At 34.3% G+C, this 26,047-nt stretch overlaps 1 protein-coding gene across 2 annotated transcripts in view; it reads left to right on the forward strand.

Moving 5' to 3' along the window:
• GALNT13 (polypeptide N-acetylgalactosaminyltransferase 13) overlaps positions 1-26,047 on the forward strand; it is a gene marked incomplete at both ends in the record, with an annotated part of 492,276 nt that overhangs the window by 278,565 nt on the left and 187,664 nt on the right. For both annotated transcript variants that reach the window (XM_079710390.1, XM_079710389.1), the window contains one exon: positions 12,160-12,277. In XM_079710390.1, the coding sequence (XP_079566516.1) occupies positions 12,160-12,277 (118 nt within the window). The remainder of the gene's footprint in view (positions 1-12,159; positions 12,278-26,047) is intronic.

Raw genomic sequence — 26,047 nt, forward strand, 5'->3', positions numbered from 1 at the left:
CAATGCAATCCCTATCAAACTACCAATGGCATTTTTCACAAAACTAGAACAAAAAATTTCACAATTTGTTTGAAAACACAAAAAACCCGAATAGCCAAAGCAATCTTGAGAAAGAAAAACGGAGCTGGAGGAATCAGGCTCCCAGACTTCAGACTCTACTACTAAGCTACAGTAATCAAGACAGTATGGTACTGGCACAGAAACAGAAATATAGATCAATGGAACGGGATAGAAAGTCCAGAGATAAACCCACATACATATGGTCACCTTATTTTTGATAAAGGATGCAAGAATATACAATAGAGAAAAGACAGCATGCTCAATAATTGGTGCTGGGAAAACTGGACAGCTACAGGTAAAAGAATGAAATTAGAACACTCCCTAACACCATACACAAAAGTAAACTCAAAATGGATTAAAAACCTAAATTTAAGGCCAGACACTATAAAACTCTTAGAGGAAAACATAGGCAGACCACTCTATGACATAAATCACAGCAAGATCCTTTTTGACCCACCTTCTAGACAAATGGAAATAAAAACAAAAAAACATATGGACCTAATCAAACTTAAGAGCTTTTGCACAGCAAAGGAAACCATAATCAAGATGAAAAGACAACCATCAGAATGGGAGAAAATATTTGCAAATGAAGCCACTGACAAAGGATTAATCTCCAAAATTTACAAGCAACTTATGCAGCTGAATATCAAAAAAACAAACAACCCAGTCCAAAAATGGACAGAAGATCTATATAGACATTTCTCCAGAGAGGATACACAGATTGCCAACTAACACATGAAAGAATGCTCAACATCACTAATCATTAGAGAAATGCAGATCAGAACTACAGTGAGGTATCACCTCACACCGGTCAGAATAGCCATCATCAAAAAATCTTCAAAGAATAAATGCTGGAGAGGGTGTGGATAAAAGGGAACTCTCTTGCAGTGTTGGTGGGAATGTAAATTGATACAGCCACTATGGAGAACAGTATGGAGCTTCCTTAAAAAACTAAAACTAGAACTACCATATGACCCAGCAATCCCACTCCTGGGCATATACCCTGAGAAAACCATAATTCAAGAAGAGTTATGTACCACAATGTTCATTGCAGCTGTATTTACAATAGCCAGGACATGGACAACCTAAATGTCCATCAACAGAGAAATGGATAAAGAAGATGTGGCACATATATACAATGGAATATTACTCGGCCATAAAAAGAAACAAAATTGAATTATTTGTAATGAGGTGGATGCACCTAGAGACTGTCATACCGAGTGAAGTAAGTCAGAAAGAGAAAAACAAATATCGAGTGCTAACACATATATATGGAATCTGAAAAAGAAAAAGAAAATGGTTCTAATGAACCTAAGGGCAGGACAGGAATAAAGATGCAGATGTAGAGAATGGACACAGGGAGGGGGAAGGGTAAGCTTGAATGAAGTGAGAGAGTAGCAGTGACATGTATACACAAACAAATGTAAAATAGGTAGCTAGTGGGAAGCAGGTGCATAGCACAGGGAGATCACCTCGGTGCTCTGTGACCACCTAGAGGGGTGGGATAGGGAGCGTGGGAGGGGAGATGCAAGAGGGAGGAGATATGGGGAAATATGTGTATGTATAGCTGATTCACTTTGTTATAAAGCAGAAACTAACACACCATTCAAAAGCAATTATACTCCAATAAAGATATTAAAAATTAAAGAAAAAAAGTAGCTTTGATTTAAAAAAAAAAAAAAGCAAATCAAAAAATGGACAGAAGACCTAAATAGACACTTCTCCAAAGAAGACATGCAGGTGGCCAACAAACACATGAAAAAATGCTCAACATCACTAATTATTAGAGAAATGAAAATCAAAACTACAATGAGGTATCACCTCACACCAGTTAGAAAGGGCCTCATCAGAAAATCTCCAAACAACAAATGCTGGAGAGGATGTGGAGAAAAGGGAACCCACCTGCACTGTTGGTGGGAATGTACATTGATACAGCCACTGTGGAGAACGGTATGGAGCTTCCTTAAAAAACTAAAAATAGAGCCTCCATATGACCCAGTAATCCCACTACTAGGCATATACCCAGAGAAAACCATAATTCAAAATGACACGTTCACCCCAGTGTTCATTGGCCAGGACATGGACATGACCTAAATGTCCATCAACAGAGGAATGGATAAAGAAGATGTGGTACCCACATACCATGGAGTATTACTCAGCCATAAAAAGGAATGAAATTGTTTTTTTTGTAGAGACGTGGATGGACCTAGAGAATGTCATACAGAGTGAAGTAAGTTGGAAAGAGAAAAACAAATATTATATATTAACGCATATATGTGGAATCTAGAAAAATGTTACAGATGAACCGGTTTGCAAGGCAGAATTAGAGAAGCAGATGTAGAGAACAAATGTATGGATACCAAGGTGGGAAAGCGGGGTGGGGGATGGGTGCTGGTGGTGAGATAAATTGGGAGATTGGGGTTGACATATATACACTTATATGTATAAAATAGATAACTAATAAGAACCTGCTGTACAAAATAAAATAAAATTCAAAAAAAGTAAGTTAAACCTTGTCAAAACCTAAAAAAAATAAAATAAACAAATAAAGAAAAAATAAAAATAGCTTTGAAACTGTGTTCCATAAACTCTACAGGATTTGAGCAAGCTTCCCTTTCTCAGAGCCTAAGTCAGCATAAACTTTTAAAGTAACAGTTTCTTCTCTACCGAAATCTGCATCTCCTTACTCAACATATGTTCAAATGAGTGTTGTGGTGTGCAGTATTCCACTAAACTTCCCATTTTATTCTCTGAAAAAACCTTTAATTACATTCAACATGCAATTATTCATTACTCTAGTAAAAGGATGGTTATCCCTTTGATTCCTTTCCTCTGTTTTCTATATTGAGTATAGTTGACAGAATATGGAAGGACAGAGAGATACTCACAGCGTCTAATTTTCCTTTGGTTTCTAAACCTTCACAGAGGTTAACAAAATGAAGTCATTGTATTTTAAGATTTGAAGAAATCAAAATTATGGAAATATTTCAGCTATTTGCCTCACATTTGTGTAAATAATAAAATATTTATGCTTATCATTTTTCTTTATCATGGTTTATAATATATGAGAAATGTTATTATACAGAGCTAAACATTAACAGTCTAGATATTGTGTAGTTTGACCGTTTCAAATAACAGCCTAAAGCTGAGCTATGGTCTCACAAATCTTCTTTAAACTTTTTCTCCAGAGATCTTGGTTATTTGCCAAGTAAGGTTAAATAGAATCCTGATACATCAAAGGATTAGTGAGAAGAAATGATGTTTCAATAACTTTAAAAGAAATTGCTTTGAAGAGCAGTACTAACATTCACAGGAAAACATGGTATATAAATTTGGAGCTTGAAGTAAGAAAAAATGTATTTTGAATTAGCTACCTCAAACCCTTTGTTGTGTGAGTTATAAGGATAAATTGAGAGATGATGGATTGGCAGATGATTAGATAGATAGATAGATAATTTATATGTAGAAAGAAATTGTTTTCCTAACTGGACCACTAACTACCCGGGGGGGGTCCTTGAACAAGTCATTTAAATACATTGCAATTAAATTTGGTTGACCAAATCTGTAGGGCTTTTAAAGCTCTAAAATATTGCAATTCTATTAAAAATTGATTAGACTCTGAAAACAATAAGATAAAGCTGATTATAATCTTTTTTATTATTACTATTCAAAATATTACTTATTGATATTTTTATTCATGGCTCCATTAGCTTTTATTTTTATTATTTTTATTTATTTTTTTAACATCTTTATTGGAGTATAATTGCTTTACAGTGGTGTGTTAGTTTCTGCTTTATAACAAAGTGAATCGGTTATACATATACATATGTTCCCATATCTCTTCCCTCTTGAATCTCCCTCCCTCCCACCCTCCCTATCCCACCCCTCTAGGTGGTCACAAAGCACCGAACTGATCTCCCTGTGCTATGCGGCTGCTTCCCACTAGCTAGCTATTTTACGTTTGGTAGTGTATATATGTCCATGCCACTCTCTCACTTTGTCACAGCTTACCCTTCCCCCTCCCCATATCCTCAAGTCTATCCTCTAGTAGGTCTGTGTCTTTATTCCCGTCTTACCCCTAGGTTCTTCCTGACTTTTTTTTTCTTAGTTTCCATATATATGTGTTAGCATACAGTATTTGTCTTTCTTGATTATAATCTTGATAAACAGATATTTTCCTCTTCTTTATTAAAATTAGTATTTAAATGTGCAGTACTTGCTTTGTGTTTATACTATTCTAAGAGTATTACATTAAAACGTATTTCCCCATTTTATAGATGATCAAATTAAAGCATAGAGTTTAAGTGACTTGCTGAAGGTGACACTGTGGGACTGAGTTTTGAACCCAGTCAATCTAGATACAAAATCTATACTCCTAAAAACGAATTGGCTGCCTCTTAGAGTCTCTTTACTGTCTACCTGCTTTTCACACACATGGTGGTTATCCCAGTGTGAAGTATGGGATATATTGTCTTATTGGAGAAAATGCAGGCCTTGCATTTTAGCATTACTTAATAATCAAATGTATTATATCACAATTTCTTTGGACTTATCAAGTTCTGCTGAAAAGCTTCAGTATTTTTCCATGTCAGATGCTTACTTTTTGAGTTCTCTACTGCTATACATTGTTATAAAGCTTTATATCTGTAATTCTAAAATACTATCAAACTCAATCCCCAGAACTCTAAGTAGAGGATAAGGTCTTTAAACACCCTAGAATTAGTGAAGGCATCTTTATTATCAATTTAGCAGATGTAAGCAAAGAATGTTTTTGCAATTTCAGAAATAAAATTGCAGGTAATTTTGACTTTCAAATATGGAAGTCAAATACTCAATACTCATAATACTCAATAAGAAGTGACAATTGCCTTGAGAGAAACAGAGTGCTGTAGTACAAGGTAGAAGGGAAAGATTACAACCGAACTGGAGGGAAGAGGCTTGTACTAAGGCCAGCCTGTATGGAATATATCAACTTTGCATTGACTTAAGAATGGAGCAGGTATGAACATATAAGGGGAGTTTACAAAGGAAAATTCAAGTGGCAAATTGATGTGAACAAATGCACCAAGGTGGGAAAGTGTGAAACATTTACTGGTATAACTAAACACTTTAAGTACAGATAAATAGTTAAAAGGAATGGAGGAGCTCATTGGGTAGGTCCAGATCCCTGCTGCCAAGATAAAAAGCTGGAATTTATTAAAATAGGTTTTGAAATATCTGGTCAACAGTTTTAGAGGAATTCTGATTTACAGAAATTAATCTGGCTGTGATTTGTAGGATAAATTTTAGAAGTAGCAGACTCTAGAAGCAAGAGAGTTCCATTAACAAATGGTTAGAAATAAAAGGACTAAAATTGGAAAGTGACCCTGATAACAGAGATAAATGTCAAAAATACTTAAGGAAAAAAAAAGGAAGTATTTGGGAAATGACCGAATGAGGCAAAAAAGAAAAAGGTGCTGGAAAGTGGTTTGATGAAATAAGTTCTGATGAATAAAGTCTTAGGACGCTAGAAAAAAATAGAGGACTTTGAAAGAGAAACAGATGTGGTAGCACATTCTCAGTTCTATATTACATACACTGAGCAGAGTCAGAAGGAGTTTTTTAAGTAAACATCTAGTGAGTACTTAGAAAAGCACAACCAATGCAAAGGAGGGAAGAGAGAAAAGACAACAGAGATCAGGAGTCATCCTCATAGAGGTGATGGTTAAAGGCATATGACTGATGATCTGATACAGGTAAAGAGTTAGAAAGAGAAAAGTGCCACTGAGAGACCCTTGAGAAGACTACATTTTGGGGAAAATAAGATAATTATTAAGCACATATATCTGCAAAACAATATTGTAATGGTATATTATACTCATGTCACAGATGTGAAACTAAGAGCTTGACTGAGATCTGATAGCCAGCAAGGGAAAGGAAGAGGAAGGGGAATCAATAAGTATCATAAAATAAATATTTAAACTGATAGAAGGAAAAAGCTCTCTAGAACAATGCAATGGGAGTCAGAAATGAAAAGAATTTAAGCAAGGAGGTTGGTAAATTGTGTTAAATGCTTTCAAAGGAAGAAGGCAAGGAAAGGCTGTTGAAGTTCATCATCAATGGGCCCTTTCAGAAAGAGGTTATTATAGAGATGGGAGCAAGATCCAGATTCTAGTGAGAAGGTCAAGAGGAGTTGAGGGAGTATGTAGAAAGTATCCTTTCAATAAGGTCACCAGTGAAGGAAATAGAAAATATATGTCCCTGGTTTGAATGAGTAGTAGGATGGAGTGAAGATGTATTATGGTTTAGGGTAGAACTTAGTTGAACAGTTTTGTAAGCTCAAGGGGACAATCTAGAAATCAAAGACATAAGACACAAATGTAATAGTCAATGAACAAGTAGCTAAAAGAGTACAGGCATAGCTCAGAGATTGTGGGTTTGGTTCCAGACCACTGCAATAAAGCAGATATCACAATAAAGCAAGTCACACAAATTTTTGGTGTCCTGGTGCATTTAAAAGTTATGTTTACATTATGCTGTAGTCTTTTAAGTGTGCAATAGCATTGTGTCTAAAAAAATATACACACCTTAGGTAAAAAATACTTGCTAAAAAATGCTAACCATTATCTGAGTGTACAGTAAGTCATAATCTTTTGGTGGTGAAGGGTCTTGCCTCAGTGTTGATGCCTGCTGACTGTGGGAATTTCATAAAATAAGCGACAGTAAAATTTACCCCATCGATTGACTCTTCCTTTCACAAATTGTTTCTCTGTAGCATGCAATGTTGTTAGATAGTATTTTATCCATAGGACTTCTTTCAAAATTGGAGTCAATCCTCTCAAATCCTGCCACTGCTATATCAACTAAATTTATATAATATTCTAAATCCTTTGTTGTCATTTCCCAGTTTTCCCAGACTCTTCACCAGGAGTAGATTCCATCTCAATAAACTATTTCCTTTGCTCATTCATAAGAAGCAACTCCACATCTGTTAAAGGTTTGTTATGAGATTGCAGCAATTCAGTCACATCTTCAGGCTCTATCTCTAATTCTAGTTCTCTTGCTATTTCCACCACATCTGCAGTTACATCCTACACTGAAGTCTTGAACCCCCCAAAGTCATCCTTGAAGGTTGGAATCAACTTCTTCCAAATTCCTATTAATGTTGATATTATGACCTCTTCCCATAAATCATGAATGTTCTTAATCGCATCTAGAAGGGTGAATCCTTTCCAGAAAGTTTTCAATTAACTTTGCCCAGATCCATCAGAGGAATCACTATCTATGGCAGCTATAGCCTAATGAAATGGGTTTCTTAAAGAATAAGAATTGAAAGTCAAAATTACTCCTTGATCCATGGGCTGCAGAATGGATGTTGTGTTAGCAGGCATGAAAACAACATTAATCTTGTTGTACGTCTCTGTTAAAGCACTAAGGTGACCAGGTTCACCTTAGTAAGTCTCAACAGTGGGCTTAAAACATTCAGTAAACCATGTTGTAAACAGATTTGCTATCATCCAGGCTCTGTTTTTCCATTTACAGTGCACAGGTGGAGTAGATGTAGCACAATTCTTAAGGGCCCTGGGATTTTCAGAATAGTAAATTAGCATTGGCTTCAACTTAAAGTCACCGGGTTTCCTTAGCCCCTAACAGGAGAGTCAGCCTATCCTTTGAAGCTTTGAAAGTCAGGCATTGACTTCTCCTCTCTAACTATGAAAGTCTTAAGATGGCATTTTCTTCCAATATAAGGCTGTTTCATCTACATTGAAAATCTGTGTTTTAGTGTAGCCAACTTTAATAATTATCTTAGCTAGATTTCTGGATAATTTGCAGCTTGTACATCAGCACTTGCTGTTTCACCTTGCAGGTTTATGTTATGGAGACAACTTCTTTCCTTAAACCTAATAAACCAACCTCTTCTAGCTTTAGAAGCATTCTTCTGCAGCTTTCTCACCTCTCTCAGCCTTCATAGAATTGAAGAGAGTTAGGGCCTTGCACTAGATTAGGCTTGTGTTTAAGAGAATTTTGTAGCTGGTTTGATCTTCTATCCAGACCACTCAAATTTTCTCCATATCAGCAATAAGGCTGTTTTGCTTTCTTACCATTCATGTGTTCACTGGAGTAGCACTTTTAATTTCCTTCAAGAACTTTCCATTTGCATTCACAACTTGGCTGTTTGGCACAAGAGCCCTAGCTTTAGGCCTATCTCGATTTTCAACACGCCTTCCTCACTAAGCTTAATCATTTCTAGCTTTTGATTTAAAGTGAGAGATGTAGGACTTTTTCTTTCACTTGAACACTTAGAGATCATTGTAGGATTATTAATTGGTCTCAGGGAATAGGGAGGCCCAAGGAAAAGAAGAGAGACAGGGGGACAACTGGATGGTGTAGCAGTGAGGACACACACAACATTTATTGATTAGGTTCACTGTTTTATATGGGCGTGGTTCGTGGTGCACCTAACTACAATAGTTAACATCGAAGATCACTGATCACAGATCAGCACAACAAATATAATAATAATTTAAAAGTTTGAAATAGTGTGGAATTACCAAAATGACACAGAGACATGAAGTAAGCAAATGCTGTGGGAAAAATGATGCCGATAGACTTACTCAACTCAGAGTTGCCACAAACCTTCAATTTGTAAAATGCACAATATCTGCAAGTCTCAGTAAATCAAGGGGTAATGAAAACAAAAAAACTATGCTTATAGTCAGAAAAGAGCTGGCTGAGGGCAAAAGGGTGAATGCTATCCCACAGTGAGAGGAAAGGAGACATTCTTTTCTCTGAGACAAGAGGAAGGAAGAGGCCCTGAGAAACATACACATATTAACGTAGAGATTGAGGGACGTTAGAGTTCATGATTGAGAGAGTTTAGATTTTATGCATTGCCTCAATCTTCAACTTCTTGAGAATAGTCCAAAACTTTTGGAAAATATTCAGTTAAAAATGAGACAGGTGAACAAATAGAGGTAAAAGGATTGTTAGGTCTTTGTGGACTAGCAGAGGGTCAATAACATGGACTTGTAGCAGGACCAGATGACCTCAGCTTATTACTTTTTTTAGTGATTCTCTAGGTCTTAGGAGCAGAGGTAGATGAGAAGGGTGAGTTTACCCAGGAACTAATATTTATAAAAAGAGAATGGGGTCAGCCAGGCAAGGACAGAGAACCTAGGGTGCTCAGCTAGGTGTTCGCTGACATGACAGGGTCTTGGAGAGGGGGTGGGAGGAGGGAAACAAACAGTTTCTGCAGGGGGTTATTCTGTGAGAATATGGAGTAGCTAAGGAATGATAACCATCAATGAAGGATAAAAAGTGACTTCCATAGGATTGAAGTAGGAGGGGTTAAAAAATTAAAAGGTGTGTTCAGAGAGGCAGATTTCAGAGTTCAACCTCTTGGATCTGAAGTGTTTTTAAATGATTTTGAAATCCAAAATGACAACATGTATATGGGGAGGCAAAATTAATTGAAGAACCCTTAAGATTTTGATTGAATGATTAACATCAGCAACAACAAGAAAGATGTATTACCCAGCCTTATTAACTATTTATAATATACCAAGCACCGTGCCAAGTGCTTTAGTTCTATTAACTCAATTCATCTTCACCTACTTACTGTGTGGTAGGTAATATTTGCAGCCGTTGGGCTGATTATATTTTCCCCAATAAAATTGATGGAATTGGTTGGTCTGACATTGCAGAGACACAACCTTAAAAAGACAATTTTAGCTAACTCAACTATAATCAAGGTTTTTAATTTTCTAGGTACCCTGAACACTTAAGTTCTGCACAGGAATATGTAAATAGTTCATGGGGGGACATTACAGAGCAGTTAACTTAGAACAGAACATGCTACACAACACTGTCTGTGGCTGTACATATTATTTAAGGCACCATCCTCGGACTGTTTGAGAGAGCTAACTGACATTGCAAATACAAAAAAAAAAAAAATTCTCCCTAGGACCATCCATCTTCAGAAAATACAGGAATTTTTTGAGCAAATTTTTTTTTAGCTTTTGTTACTTTTCAACTAAAAATAAAACTTGAGTCATTTTTATGGTTAAGTATATAATTTATTGTAGCCATTTATAATATATTTCTCACATATTTGTAGGAATTATCACCAACTGTAAGATGAAAGTCAATACATATATTTAAGTTTAAATACACGTATTTAAATACATGTATTTAAGTTTAAATACATGTATTTAAATACGTGTATTTAAATGCATTAGTTCCCTATTAGTAAATAGATAAGTGAACAGGCACTCTGATCATTAAAAATGCATCCTTAACATTCTTAAGCACCTGGTTACATTATGATAGGATAATTGCAGCAATTTCTGTTCCTCATTTCATTAGACTGTTCAGCACTGTAATACCTTATACAGTTATTTCCATGGAGTTCCAAAACCCCAATCAGGTGAGGGTCATGGCTACTCCATAATTACCATGTGCTTAGCTTTGTTAGTGTTTCTCTTTATTACTTGGTAGGTCAATGATACTGTTCTTGATAGGAACCCAGCAAGACCAAAAGTAATAAAACAGCTCAGACCAAGTGAGGCTCTGCTACTCCAACTGATGGACAGTTAATTACCTGAGTATAAAACAGTGAGAGCACTGGGAGAAATAGAGAACTCTGTGATATGGTAGATATCCAAGTACAATATTATTTGGTAGTTTTTCAATGAACTATACTGTTCAGTTAGAGGACATGATCATATCCGGTGGCAGAAGAGGATATAATTTTGAGAAAAATAGAACATTTGGTTTTCTAACAATCTCAAACTACCCTTGAATAATTCAGGGGTTAATCTGAGTATAATTTATAGTCAGCCCTTGGTATCCAAGGTTTCTCCACATCAGAGGATTCAACCAACCATGGGTTGTGTAGTATTGTAGTAGTTACTGTTGAAAAATATCTGCATATAATTGGACCCGAGCAGTTCAAATCTATGTTGTTCAAGGGTCAACTGTACCTGGATGAACATTCCAAATCTAAGTTACTAGATCAGTTTCTCATATTTAGCAGCACAGTAGACTCATCTGGGAACTTTATGCAATATCAAAGGTCTGGCTGCACTCCTGGCCAATTAAATATAAATCTGCAGAGAGTGGCACCCAAGCATGGAAATGTATTTTATAAAGATGCTTCAGGTGCTGCTAATGTGCTACAAAGGTTGAAAACCTCTATTCAGAAATAATCATTGCTAGTATAGATTCATTTGTGAACAACTAGAACTTTCTTTTTCAGTTTCAATTCACACTGCTTATACAGAAAGACTTGTGTGGTTCACACATTAACCACTGATTTTAATGAAACTTTTCAGATTAAAAATTAAAAATTAATTATTCTTTTTGAAACTTAACACCTGACTTCTTAGTTTCTATAGAGAAAGTTTGAATATGAGAACCAAAAGCATTTATTACTAGTAAAAAGTTTTGGATCTTGGTCAAATGTCCTTCTAAAACTGTGAATAGCATACAGGATTTATGTTTATCCATAGGGTTATATGATTCACTCTATCATTTTAATTAGGTAAACAGCTGTAAACAATTAGATATAAAGTTCTATGGTACTTATTATACTTATGTGACTATCATTAGATACTTATTGCCTATCAACATTTTACAGCATTTAATATTTTTCATATTTAAATAGGCTATAGATCTTTTCATAGAGAAACCACTTCCATACGTTTCTAGAGTTCATATTAAAATAATTTATAATTAGGTGACAAAAGACAACTGGTAGTTTCATGACCAGTTCATCTCTTTAAGGATAGTGCTAAGAGCACTAACTTCTCTTCACTATGCCTTTCAGAAAGGATGTATATGCCTCTGTCTTAAATGGCCAGTGTTCCTTCCTTGTATCTGTTTGATCACCTGTAAGAAAAATAAAGACTAATCTAAATTTAGTTTTACAGAAAGTGTGAAATAAAATGCTATTTATTAATTTAAAAACCTCTAACAACTTGGCTTTATGTTTCCAGTTTGAGATTTTTGAGTACTATTTTTTTAATTTAAAATGTCTCAAAAATATTTGCTGTAGTCTCATTAAACTCCACACATTGTTTTCAAAAGATATTCTTTTCTTTTTGTTTTTTTTTCAACTAGGACCCCTACTATGGCTGGTGGCCTATTTTCTATTGACAGAAACTACTTTGAAGAGATAGGAACTTACGATGCAGGAATGGATATCTGGGGTGGAGAGAATCTTGAAATGTCTTTTAGGGTAATTGCATTTTACTTTATTTTTTGACTCTGAACATACTATGCTGTAGCATGCACATATAGACTCAGTAATTTACTGTCAAATCTTTTTTGTAAGATAGTAAGATACAAATTACTGTTCAGTTGGTCATTTTAATACCTGTTTAGAAACTCTGCTAGAGTGTTTTTGCATGCAATATTTACTGTTAAATGGGAAATTAGAGGTATTTTTTAAGTTTTCAAAATAATTCTTTTATACATAATTCAAAGACACTAGGGCTTTTCTAAAAAGATGGGCTTTATTTTTTAATAAAGCATTATCCTATGAAATCACTTTGTGTTTTTGAACTGAAACTTGGAAGTGTTTATGATATCTGAATTTGCAAGTGCTGCTTGAGGTTATTCTCAAATACCTTTAAGAATAACCTGTGGTCAAAGGAATTCTGGGTAATTCAAGTAACATGACTTTTCACAATCATAGACATTGTTGTTTGATAAATCAGTTTTAATAATGCAAATGCACTTATTAAATGGCCTTCCAAGTAAACAAAAATTAAGAATTAATCCCGCGTATAACCAATACTAGGAAGCATATGAATAATTTTAATATATTATTACATTCAAAAATTTTAAATACACATAAATATTCCTTCTTACTAAGAAACAATAAGGGCTAACATACTGTTTTTTTTCTTCAAACCACATTCAGTATCATCTTAAAAATGAGTTAAATTAATAATACTGTTGTTTTTTCTTTCCTATAATTTAACCTGAATGATTTGAAACACTCTATCGTTTTGCTGGCATTATTTGCACAACAAAATTATTAGAGTTTAGATATATTAATCTATGAAGTTCAAGAGTTATGCCTTTTAATTTCTTATTTAGAAAGTAAACTTTGTTTTTCACAAATACAAATATGTTTGATGTTGTGTAAGCAAATGTCAAAATTTGAGAATGAGAATTACTTTGAATTTATATAATGTGGAATTTAATGGATCTTGGATAATCTGAATTATTTTAGAAGGACTAGGATGTCCTTGTTATACAACTTTTTGCCTATAAATCTTCCTAATAGTCCAATGTCTGAGAAGATCATTAGTTAATGAAATTTTATTCTTCCCATATTTGCTTATATACTCATAGTTGGATGGAGCTTGCCCCACAAGACTTAGTAGCATACTCAGGAATGTCTTCTTGTTATGAAGTACAGAATACATCTTTGCACAATCTTTGGGACATTTGGGGACCCAATTTTTTTACTCAGTGTAGTTCTCAAAGTACAGAATATAAGAGCTGACAGTTTAAAAAAGAAGAAGAAAAAATAAAGAAGGAAAGGAGGGAGGGAGGGGGGAAGAAAGGAAAGATAGTATACTCAAGACCTTAAAAACAATTTCTCTTACCCTTAGATTTAATGAAGAGAGTATTTACACATTCATTAACCAATATTCCTTGGATGCTGTGCTGGAAATTCATAAGGAAAAAAAATCAACATAGCAATACTACTCTTACCTAGTGATCCTATTGCCCATCTTTTTTTCCTTCTTTCCTGACATTCTTATTCACCTCTTTTCTGCTCACCTGTTAAGCTTGATTCTCTGCCAGTAGGCTCCCCTTACTTTCCTCACAGAGCTTCCAGATTAGATGGATGCTCTTCATCTAACTGATTGAAAGATGTGTCAGGGAGAAATGTATTAGGAAGGAATTTAGTGGAATAATATGATATGCCAGGAGAACATGATCAGGAAATACAACAGAGATATTAAGGTATCAGAAAGGAAGATTTGAAAATATGGTATGTGATGCAGATACCAGGTGAACAGAGTGAATGCAACTAGTGGCCATAAGAATGATCAGATCACTAAATAATAACACAGGAGGTTTTCTGTGATTGGTTGTTTGAGATTATTAAGAGATAAAGTACTCCATTGGTTGTTTGAGATTATTAAGAGATAAAGTACTCCTAAGTGACTGGTCTTTGATTTAGTTTCCATATGCTATCAATAGAAACAAAATGTATATTTTGCTTTTTATTAGACTCTTGATTCATGTTTTACTTTACTTTTCTTTCTATGACATGCATATGTGTTAGCTTAATAGTTGGTACCCTGGCTGAGGAAGATAATGATGATGGTCTCTGAGAGATGGGAAACAAACAAGGAGGGACCTTGAGTTGCCTTGGTTTACTGCCTTGAGATAGTGTCTAGACTTCAGCAACATGAAGGGAGACTTAGCCAGATCCCAGTGGACTCCATGAGTTGAGGAAATGGGCCAGAGTGTCTGGAGAGCTCAAGGCAACTAGAATTTAGTGGACAGAGTAATGGAGAGGAGAGAGCTGCACACACAGAGAACTCATGAAATATGGAGTACTGAACAGTGCACATGTGTGAGAAGATGACCCAAGTTTGAGGAAAAAACTCATAAATCTTAGAGGTCTCACTGCCCCAGTGCACACTTAGGACCAGCAATAATGCCTGTACCCTCCAACCAGACTGATTTGTGGAGCATGGTGTAGAGTAAATATTGGGAAACTACATAATATGCTTTGACATAGGCCATGCAACAAAAAGAAGTCAAAAGTAAGAGTAATAATATTTTGGACTGAATGAAAATGAACATAAAGCATATCAAAGTTTGTGGTGCCACTGAAAACAATACTTAGGGGGAATTTAGGGCACTAAGCGTCTATATTAAAAGAAGAAAATATAAATGATCTAAAATCAATGACTTCAGCCTCTTCCTTTAGGGACTGGAAAAAAGGGAGGAGAATAAATCCAAAGTATGTAAGAAAGGAAATAATAAAGATCAAAATAGAAATTATGAAATATAAAAGAGGAAAAGTTTAGATAAAAGTGAGTAAACCAAAAGCTGTTACCTTGAGAAGATCAGTAAAACTGATAAATTTCTGACCACACTTAATAGGAAAAATAGAAGATACAAATTACCAACATTGGAAATGATAACAGTCACATCATTATGGATTCTACAGTTCTTTAAAGGGTTAGAAAATAATATTATTTACAGTGTTATGTCAAAAAACTTGGCAATTTTGATAAAATAGATAATTTCCTTAAACAACAAAAACTATCAGGAAGAAATAAATCAACCCAATAATCATATATTCAGCAAAAAATAAATAAATAAATAAATTTGTAGTTCAAAAATCCTTTTCACAAGGAAACTCCATTGCCAGATGACCACACTGGTGGATTCTACCACACGTTTTGGGTGGAAATAAGAGCAGTTCTATACAAAGTTTTAGAAAATTGAAGAGGAGATAATACCTCCTGACTCATTTTATGAGGTCAGCATTTTCAAAGAGCAAAACTTGACAGAGACATTATAAGAATTGAAAATGATACACCAATGTCCCTCATGAATATAGATCCAAAAATTCTAAATGAAACTTTAGTAAATCAATCTTCTCAATATGTAAAATGAATGTACATCATAACTAAGTGAAGTTCATCCCAGGAAAGCAAGGCTGGTTTAACATATAAAAATCAATCAACTTAATTCACCAAATTAACAAACCAAAAAAAAGAAAAATCAAACAACCATTGGAACAGATGCTGAAAACTATTTGATGAAACCCAAATTCTATTCCTGATTAAAAAATAAAAAGAAAGTAAGAAAAAGCCCTGAGCAAACTAATTATAAAAAGGAACTTCCTCAACCTAATAAAGGGCTTTTGTAAAAATCCTACATCATATTTCATGTTGAAAGACTGCATGTTTTCCCCATAAGATCAGGAAAAGATAAGGGCATTGGCGTTTACCTCTTCTACTTAACGTTATGGTGGAGGTTGTAGGCAGTGGAATAAGGCAAGTAGAATAAACAAAACATTAGAAAGGAGAAAGTAAGCTGGTCATACAGATGACATCATTGTCTAGAAAATTCAGTGGAATGTATTTTTAAAAAGCTACTAAAACAAACATGATCTTACCATGTCTGCAGGATACAGGAATACTACAGTTGTTGTATTTTTATATACTTGTAACAAACAATCAAAATTAAAATAAAAAGTCATTTAAAATAGAATGAAAAATATGAAATAGTGATAAATCTGACAAAAGATATGCAAAGACCTTTACTCTGAATACCACAATATATTGCTGAGGGAAATTAAAGAGGAACTACAAAAATGAAGAGATATATATACATTTATGATTTGGAAGACTCCATATGCTATTAAGATGTCACGTATATGGACAACTAATTTAAAAGAAACAGAAAGATAGATCAATGGAACAGGATAGAAAGCCCAGAGATAAACCCACGGACATATGGTCACCTTATCTTTGATAAAGGAAGCAGGAATGTACAGTGGAGAAAGGACAGTCTCTTCAATAAGTGGTGCTGGGAAAACTGGATAGGGACATGTAAAAGTATGAGATTAGATCACTCCCTAACACCATACACAAAAATAAACTCAAAATGGATTAAAGACCTAAATGTAAGGCCAGACACTATCAAACTCTTAGAGGAAAACATAGGCAGAACACTCTATGACATAAATCACAGCAAGATCCTTTTTGACCCACCTCCTAGAGAAATGGAAATAAAGACAAAAATAAACACATGGGACCTAATGAAACTTAAAAGCTTTTGCACAGCAAAGGAAACCATAAACAAGACCAAAAGACAACCCTCAGAATGGGAGAAAATATTTGCAAATGAAGCAACTGACAAAGGATTAATCTCCAAAATTTATAAGCAGCTCATGCAGCTCAATAACAAAAAAACAAACAGCCCAATCCAGAAATGGGCAGAAGACCTAAATAGACATTTCTCCAAAGAAGATATACAGACTGCCAACAAACACATGAAAGGATGCTCAACATCTTTACTCATTAGAGAAATGCAAATCAAAACTACAATGAGATATCATCTCACACCAGTCAGAATGGCCATCATCAAAAAATCTAGAAACAATAAATGCTGGAGAGGGTGTGGAAAAAAGGGAACACTCGTGCACTGCTGGCGGGAATGTGAATTGGTACAGCCACTATGGAGAACGGTATGGAGGTTCCTTAAAAAACTACAAATAGAACTACCATATGACCCAGCAATCCCACTACTGGGCATATACCCTGAGAAAACCATAATTCAAAAAGAGACATGTACCAAAATGTTCATAGCAGCACTATTTACAATAGCCCAGAGATGGAAACAACCTAAGTGTCCATCATCGGGTGAATGGGTAAAGAAGATGTGGCACATATATACAATGGAATATTACTCAACCATAAAAAGAAATGAAATTGAGCTATTTGTAATGAGGTGGATGGACCTAGAGTCTGTCATACAGAGTGAAGTAAGTCAGAAAGAGAAAGACAAATACTGTATGCTGACACATATATATGGAATTTAAGAAAAAAAAATGTCATGAAGAACATAGGGGTAAGACAGGAATAAAGACACAGACCTACTAGAGAACGGACTTGAGGATATGGGGAGGGGGAAGGGTAAGCTGTGACAAAGTGAAAGAGCGGCATGGACATATATACACTACCAAACGTAAGGTAGATAGCTAGTGGGAAGCAGCCGCATAGCACAGGGAGATCAGCTCGGTGCTTTGTGACCGCCTGGAGGGGTGGGATAGGGAGGGTGGAAGGGAGACGCAAAAGGGAGGGGATATGGGAACATATGTATATGTATAACTGATTAAATTTGTTATAAAGCAAAATAAAAAAAATAAAAATAATAATAAAAAAAAGAAATAGGCAAAGGCTATTAAGTGGAAACAGGATAGTATTTTTAATAGTACTGGAACAACTGGATATCCATGTGAAAAAAGTATCTAAAATGTATACCTCACACTATATAAAAAGTTAACTTAAAAATAAAACCTAAAATTATAAAATTCTAAAGAAAACATAGGAGAAAAATTTGTGTGACCTTTGCTTAGGCAACCCATAAAGGTAGAAATCAATAAACTGGACTTCATCAAAATGAAAAAAAAATTTGCTCTACAAAGCCACTGTTAAGAGATTGAAAGGACAAGTCACTGACAGGAAGAAATTGTAGTAAATAATATATCTGATAATGGACTTGTATCCAAAAAAAAAAAAAAAAAACCCCAAAAAACCCAAAGGTTCTCAAAACTCAGTAAAAAAACAACCCAAGGAAAAATAGCTCACAGATTTGAAGAGACACTTTACTAAGGAAGGCATATAGATGGCAAATAACCATGTGAGAAAGTCTTGAGCATACTGGATTGTCTATCAGTATATAAAACTTGACTGTTTTTGTTTTATTTGCCTGGTCATAGAAATCAGACTATACTAGAAATCTTTTAGTTAAGTTAACTTAATCTAACTAAGTTCATGTGTTATCCACAATTTTGGTGGAGATGGTTTTGTGAAATAGTTTGATTTAAATATAATGAAGTACTCTCTTAATATTAACATAGAGATTTCTTAGCCCCTTCCCCCCCCCCAGATTTATTGAGGTATAACTGACAAAAAATGTATATATTTGAGGTTTAAAACATGATGTTATACATATGTGACGTGAGAAATGATTACCACAGTCAAGCTAATTAACACATTCATTACCTCACATAGTTATCTTGAGATCTACTCTCAGCAAATTTCAGGTATATAATACAGCATTATTAACTATAGACACCATACTGTACATTAGATCTCAGAATTTATTCATCTTATAACTGAAAGTTTGTACCTTATTGGCCTCTTTTTAAAAAAAAGTCTAAGAGGTCGTAAACTTAGACATAAAAGTCCGAGAGATCATGTTCATGTACAGCATCCATAAAGAATATAAACCAATGTCAATGATTTAGTCCAGCAAACTACTCTAAGGTTACCTATCTGGTGCAGGATAAACCTTAAACACATTGCAGATGGCTTAAAATTTTTGCTTCTGTGCTTACAATTAGATTTTCTGGCATGTGGACCACCACTCTAACTTAAACAATTGTTTAAACATCTCTCTTTATTCAGTCTCCTTATCCTTTGTTTAATTGATATTATAGAATAAAATATTTCTAGATAAGGGATAGCTGAGACTGTTTCTAGGGACTATGTTACATCTATTATGTATATTTTAGGACATTGGGTCAGTAGGATCATATAATGGTATTTAGTTAAGGTGTCTATAGAGAACTCTATTTTACCAAAATAAATGGGTTAGAATTTTATTTTGAATGTTAAGTACAATACATACCTGATTTCCTGTGCTCCATTAGAAAGCACAAGTTAACGACAGGAAAATTAGATATTAACAAAACTTCAGGATAGTGTTAGAAAATGTTAGCAGAACTTGTTTTGCTTTTAAAATTATAATAGCCTAAGGCTTGGTAATTTTCATAACTATACCTCTTCATTTGAACTTTCTAGTTCACTGAAGCAGAATGTGAGAACAGACTTACACTGGATAGTCATCTATGTGATGTTTCACCTCATAAACATACACCACATGGAGTCATACTTAGTTTTAGAAATATAAGGCATTGTAGGAGATTTAGGTACACTAGGAATCTATGTGATGTTTCACCTCATAAACATACACCACATGGAGTCATACTTAGTTTTAGAAATATAAGGCATTGTAGGAGATTTAGGTACACTAGGACTTGGTATTAATCTCTAGTTCCCTTTTACGGTCACTTAGTTATCTCTTAAAGTGATTTTTTTGAAAAATATTCTTTGGGGTTGTTAGTACCATTCACGGTTTAGTACCTTCTTGAACCAATAACATTCATTTCTTCTTTTTCATGACCTCATAAAGTCTTATCATATGAGTGTTTCTCTAAAAGTGTAAACATATACTATATATATCAACCTGCAAATGTACTCATCTAATGTCCAACTTATTCTGTCTGCTCTCTGTTTATTTTATCCATTTATCTGTCTATTAATCATCTATCGATCTACCTATCTAAATTTATGTATATGTGAGTCTGAGTGCAAATAATTAAATATTCATGAAGACTCAGAATGCAAGTCTTGTAGTTATTGTAAAGGATATAATGTGAAAATAAATATATGGATTTTAAAGTTTACAGCTTAAATGACCTCTATTGCAAATGAGTGTTGAGATATACTCACCAAACATCCTGAAGGAGTTAGGACTCAGATAATTAGGAGAATTAGTGAACTATGAAGCTCTGAAGAGAGATAGAAATGAAATGCATAAAATGAGAAAGAAATGTAATGAAAATGATATAAAAATAGTTATCTGTAAAATCTACATTTTTATTTCCATTAATATATAAACCAGAGTTGAGTGATATTTTTACAGGGTTTATTCAGAAATACTCACTGGGAATAAATTTTACTGAAAGATCACTCTAAATTTTTCTTCTGCCTTCTTGAATTAAACCATTAAATGGAAATAAAGATACGGGAAAGAGAAACTATTGGTTTCTGAACTATGATAGAAACATTTTTGATGATGTTATTCTTTAACAAATGCAGGTACATTTTACAGATACTAAGAGGAATTTCCCTGTTTATAGCAATAGCAATAAGCCAGATGTACCTAGCTTTTTACTGAGTTTTAGCACATTAAGAAACCAACAATCTTTATTAGAGACAAATATCTGAAATGTCACTTTTGGGAAACACACTCCAATTCTGTGACTGTTTTCTGATCCTTCTCTGCCAATGTGCTGATATCCCATGTGTATTCATGTTAACTATAAAAATCTTTATGATCCTTCTGATCCTAAATATGAAGGACTTCAATTTAACTGTTTGAATTTATGGCAATAAAAAGAGCTTTTTGAAGAAGTTAATGTGCTCAGAATTATTGCAAAGAAAAATTTGACACTTTCTGCCATGGCCATATTTTACTAAAGCTTCCCATTAAGTGTGCTTAATCATACAAAATGGCGCTGAGAATTAAGTCAGTTATCCTGCTGATTTACATTTAAAGTGTGCCTAAAATATTCTGATAATGAAATGTTTAACTTTCTTTTTGTATCTAAATATGTGCTCAGTGAATTAACTTCGAACTATTTATTTTACAAATTAAGGTTCCATTTTTTTTTTCTTAATGGAACAGGAAAGTTAAAGCAAATAACTTCCAAAAATATTTCTAGTTTTGAAATTTTAAGGATCATTTATATATCTTGGGTTTGGTGAAATGAAATAAACCTGCCATTAAATTCAAACAAAGTTTGCAAGTAAATTTAGTTTGGAGAATTCACTAATTAACTCAGAAATATTTGTTAGCATTTGGACATACAGACATGTAGAAGATCAGTCCCTGGTCTGATAGAACTTGTGCTAGAGGAAGAGGATAGACAATAAATGAGTAAACAGAAAAATAGTCTGTTAAACTCAGATCAAGATGAGTGCCTTGAAGAAAGGAAAATGAGAGGTAGAACATTGCATTACCTTAGAGTGGTCAGGGAAGACCATTCTAAGGAAGCATTTTAGCTGAGACCAAACTGACAGGAAGAATCCAGCTGTGCAAGGCTTTGCAAAGAGAACATTCAATATAGAGCATAATGCAAGACAGAGTATTACAACTTTCATTCCAAGTCTGTAGGAGCACAAATATCCTAATGCTTTGGGGGAGGGAAATCTTTCTTATTCAACAGTTAAGAACAATTTATTCTCTCAGAACAATATTTGCTGAACAAACTAAACTCCTCTAAGAGTTTATTTTTTGATGAGGCTTTACATTTGAATAGCGCTTTATAGAATTCTTTTACACATATTATCGTAATGGATCTCAGTAGCTTTTCTCCCCCCATATATTTGGTTTTAACTTTAATGCATTTGTAATGTTTGCATTATACTTCAGATTACCTCTCTATAGCAGTCAGGTATCAATCTACCCTCATCTTATCCATCAATCAATATAAATAATTATATACCTAGACCTGCACTAGACACTTCGGATGGTATATCTGCAAGGTATACCATCTCCAAATTGATTGAGAGTTTAAAGAGTATAATGGCATCTAGGATCATTTCAAGTTGCAAACATAAAACTCATTAAGTTCAAAGAAGGGAGAGATTTCTGTAATCTAAGATAACCAGGGAAGAATTTATAAATGAAAAATTCAAGAGTCTTGCCTTATAGACAGCAGGACAGAAGAGGAGCAGGGGCCAGAAATCAGTGAAATCTCAGATCTTTACTCTTGTGATCCTGTTTTGTGCTTTGAGCCATACCTATGTTTAGGCTAGAATGTCTGGTTCCCCCACCTTTTGTTTTCTCTCTTGAGAATAAAATATCAGTAAGCCATTAAATATATATTTTGCCAAACTAGGCTTCACGTGACAGAGTTAATGAAGTATCCATTAAAACTCCAGAAATTGAACCTATTTTTTTTATATATACCTATATTTGACCCCTTGAAGATTTCTAGGACAAAATTCCAAAACTGTTGTTTCTATATATGTTCATTCAATTTGGAAACCTGGTGTACCTTGCTAACCAAAATGAACACTATCAAAATCAAATTCATGTACTTTTTATTAAAGAGTCAAATTTAAATCTCTATGGTAACTACTGCAGTAAATGTACATCTTAAGCTATGATTATACTGTCACTCTTAGTGATGTCTGTCTTAAGTACATGACTACCAGTCGTTTCACTGTTGTTCTAGTCAACCAGAAATGTAGTTTAAAAAGGAAACCTATTATGAGATTTATTTAAATAAGGCTGAATGATTTCAGCAATAACTGATTCTAGATGCCAGGAATGATTCTTTTGAGGGGGTGTGATAATGTGGAGGGAAGACTTTGATCCAACTGTTCAGAATTTGAGTATTATGTACCAATGAAATTGAATTTTAAGTGCCATTGAAAACGTAGTCAGAGATTTTTAAATAGATTTTTAAATTACCCTTAAAAATATATCTATGTTGAAAAATTTCACTATATCTGCAAAAATTCAAACTTGATGAATTAAAAATTCTTAAAATATTTTATTACCAAACTATCACTGGTTTACACTGCAAATACGCTAAAATTGAAATCAAAATTTGGTGTAGCATTTCTCTATTGCCACCATGATGTGCCTGGATACTAAAACTTGTTTCTACATGAGCTCCTCCATTGTCAAAGATTTGACTACACTTTTCTACTCATTTTATTATTTCATAGTTCAAAAATATGCAGTCTTGATCTTATATCTCTATTTTAATTGGTCAACCAAAATGTTATTTGTTTTATTTTAATATTTTTATTGAAGTATCGTTGATTTGCAATGTTTTGCCCATCTCTGCTGTACAGCAAAGTAACTCAGCTATACACATCAGACATTCTTTTTTTTATATTTTTTCCATTATGGTTTATCATAGGATATTGAATGTAGTTCTCTGTGCTATACAGTAGGACCTTGTTGTTTTATTTATATTTTTAAATTCTGTATTTTAATTGGTCAACCAACTTTATATTCTATATTTTTATTTGGGTTTGAGAAATCATCTTAACCTCTGGAATTCCTGAATTAAGATAGGAATCTATCAATAAATTGTTTAAGGGTAAAATGTCCCACACTAACCCTGTAATGATGAATGGTAATTAGACCTAATGAAAGACTAGTGCTCCTTGATCATTTCCCTGGCCCTGCAAGAGAAGACCCCAGGAACTACAAGCTTTCTTTTCATTTTGGGCGGACAGAATGGAAACTTGACACTTTAAGGTCCTGGAAAGTTAAAGGTGTACCTGAGGAAGTTGGAAATGTGTTACAGAGTGGAGGCAAAGTAAAAGGAAGGTGACAGATTTGAGAGTTAGCTTTACAGAGTTGATAGTTTAATGAGCATATGAGAATGGATATTTGCCAAGAAAGAAAATACAGAGGGTGGAATAGCAAGGCATGTCCTTAGGTAGCACCTACATTTACGGGTGGGAGAAAAAAGAGAAAGCAAACACTAGGACAAAGCTGTCAGGGAAGAACAAATATACATATCAGAAGAACTTAGAATGTTATGGTGATTGTCAACAGTGTCAAATGCTGTAGAGAAGTGAGAAAGAATAATGAAAGCTCATAAAAAGTTTCATGTGTAGTTTCAGATGATAGAATCGAGATACTAGAATATAAGATGTTAAGAAAATTGAATTGTAAAGATAATGTAGAGAAAAGCCAAACTTGTTAAGAAGTTTCTCAGCAAACAGGAAAGAAAATGCATGGTAACTTAAAGGGTAAATATGATCAAAGTAATTATTTTATGTTTGCTATCCTTTTATCATTGGAAAGTAAATGTAAGCTGATAGAAAGGATTTAAAAATCTAAAATGTACTGAAAAAGAAAGAGAAAGGAAAAACTGATGAGATAAATATCTACAGATGTTGGAAGAATATTCTAGATATAATAAAGTACACCCGTGTAATTCTTTTTAGTTTACAACACAGTTTTATGCTCACTATTTCACTACGTTCTTACCAGAGCACTGTGGATGAGTTGTTGTTATTGTCTTATTCTGTAATTAAAGGTTTTGAGTTGCAAAGAAACTAAGTCATGTGGCTGGAAGTTGTAAGGGCTGAGCATCAAACCCACACCTTCTGCTCCTACTCTAGAATTCCTCTATTTGAGTTTAAGGTCCTAAAGGCAGTATATTTAACTTTAGAGAGTTGCCTCTCTTAAAATGAAGAAGCTAAGGCTATATGAGATATTTCAAGGTGGAAATGAATAGAAAGTTGGATCAACTGTTTCTGAGCTCAAGAAAAGTGGAAAGCAGAAGATTATCTACAGAGAGGATGGGATTGATATTGGGAGCTTTATGAGAGGAGACAGTTTTGGATTAAAGGCAGCTTCTTCAGCAAGCATCTGAATGAGCAATGATGTTCTCTATGAAACAACCTTTAAATGTCCTAAGAATGACATCTTGCAATTTTAATGAAAAAGAAAAGAGGAAATTATCTTCCCTGTGCTTTAAGCATCATATTTGGAGAAATAAACCATGCACTGCCTTCTCCTGGTTTGTGACTGATAAGTGAGCAAAGTAACATTCTTCGTGTTGCTATCTCATGGTTCCTCCTTTACTCTTCTTCTAAAGTGTAATGTAACCTACATTGACTACTACCAATTTGTTTTTAAAAAATGAAAAACTGTCAAAGTAGAGTAGAACTTCGCTTCATAGTGGGTTTTGTGGGTATTTATAATGAGCACTTGAGGTGATATCAATATGGATATTTTTATGTATTTCACATTTATCTCACTAAACATTTTACAGCAGAAAAAAATACCTGTAAGATGATTTTTGGAAGGGAATCATAGTGTTCCATAGATGGCATTAGAGTTTTATAGGTGTTGCCAAGGGAAATTCTTTATCTGAAGCAAAACGTATAGCTTTGTATGAAAACGTCTCAGGTCCTTGATAAAAAAACAAAATGTCTCCAGCTGATTAAAAACCAGGAAAAGAAAATTCTGTCCATGAAGGGATTATGGTTGGAGTGAGTACTCTTAAGACAGTCCTTTTCTTGTAGGCATGAGAGACTGCTCTTCAACCGTCAAGTGCAAACTGATGACTAGACATTAATATGCTCAGTCCTAACACTCACAACACCTAGACTGGCCTGTGAGCTACTTGAATACAGAGAGCCGTGTTTTATTATCCTTTCTCTAAGCCCCAGAGCCCAGCATGGCGCTTGACACAAAGTCAATGGCTAGTAAATATTTGCTCGGTAGATGCCAGCCAAGTTCTGAGGGAAAATGCTTGAGAGGAGAGAGGTCATTCCATCTCCTCAAATTTATCATGGGCCTTCCATTTGAAAAGCACTTGACGGCTTTGCAAGTTATACAGGAAGTTTCATTTAAACTAAAATGTTATAGCTGCAATCAGGGGAGGTGGATGGTTTAAAGATGGAGA

This window comes from Hyperoodon ampullatus, assembly GCF_949752795.1.
Source record: "Hyperoodon ampullatus genome assembly, chromosome: 8".
In the NCBI taxonomy this organism is placed as follows: Eukaryota; Metazoa; Chordata; class Mammalia; order Artiodactyla; family Ziphiidae; genus Hyperoodon; species Hyperoodon ampullatus.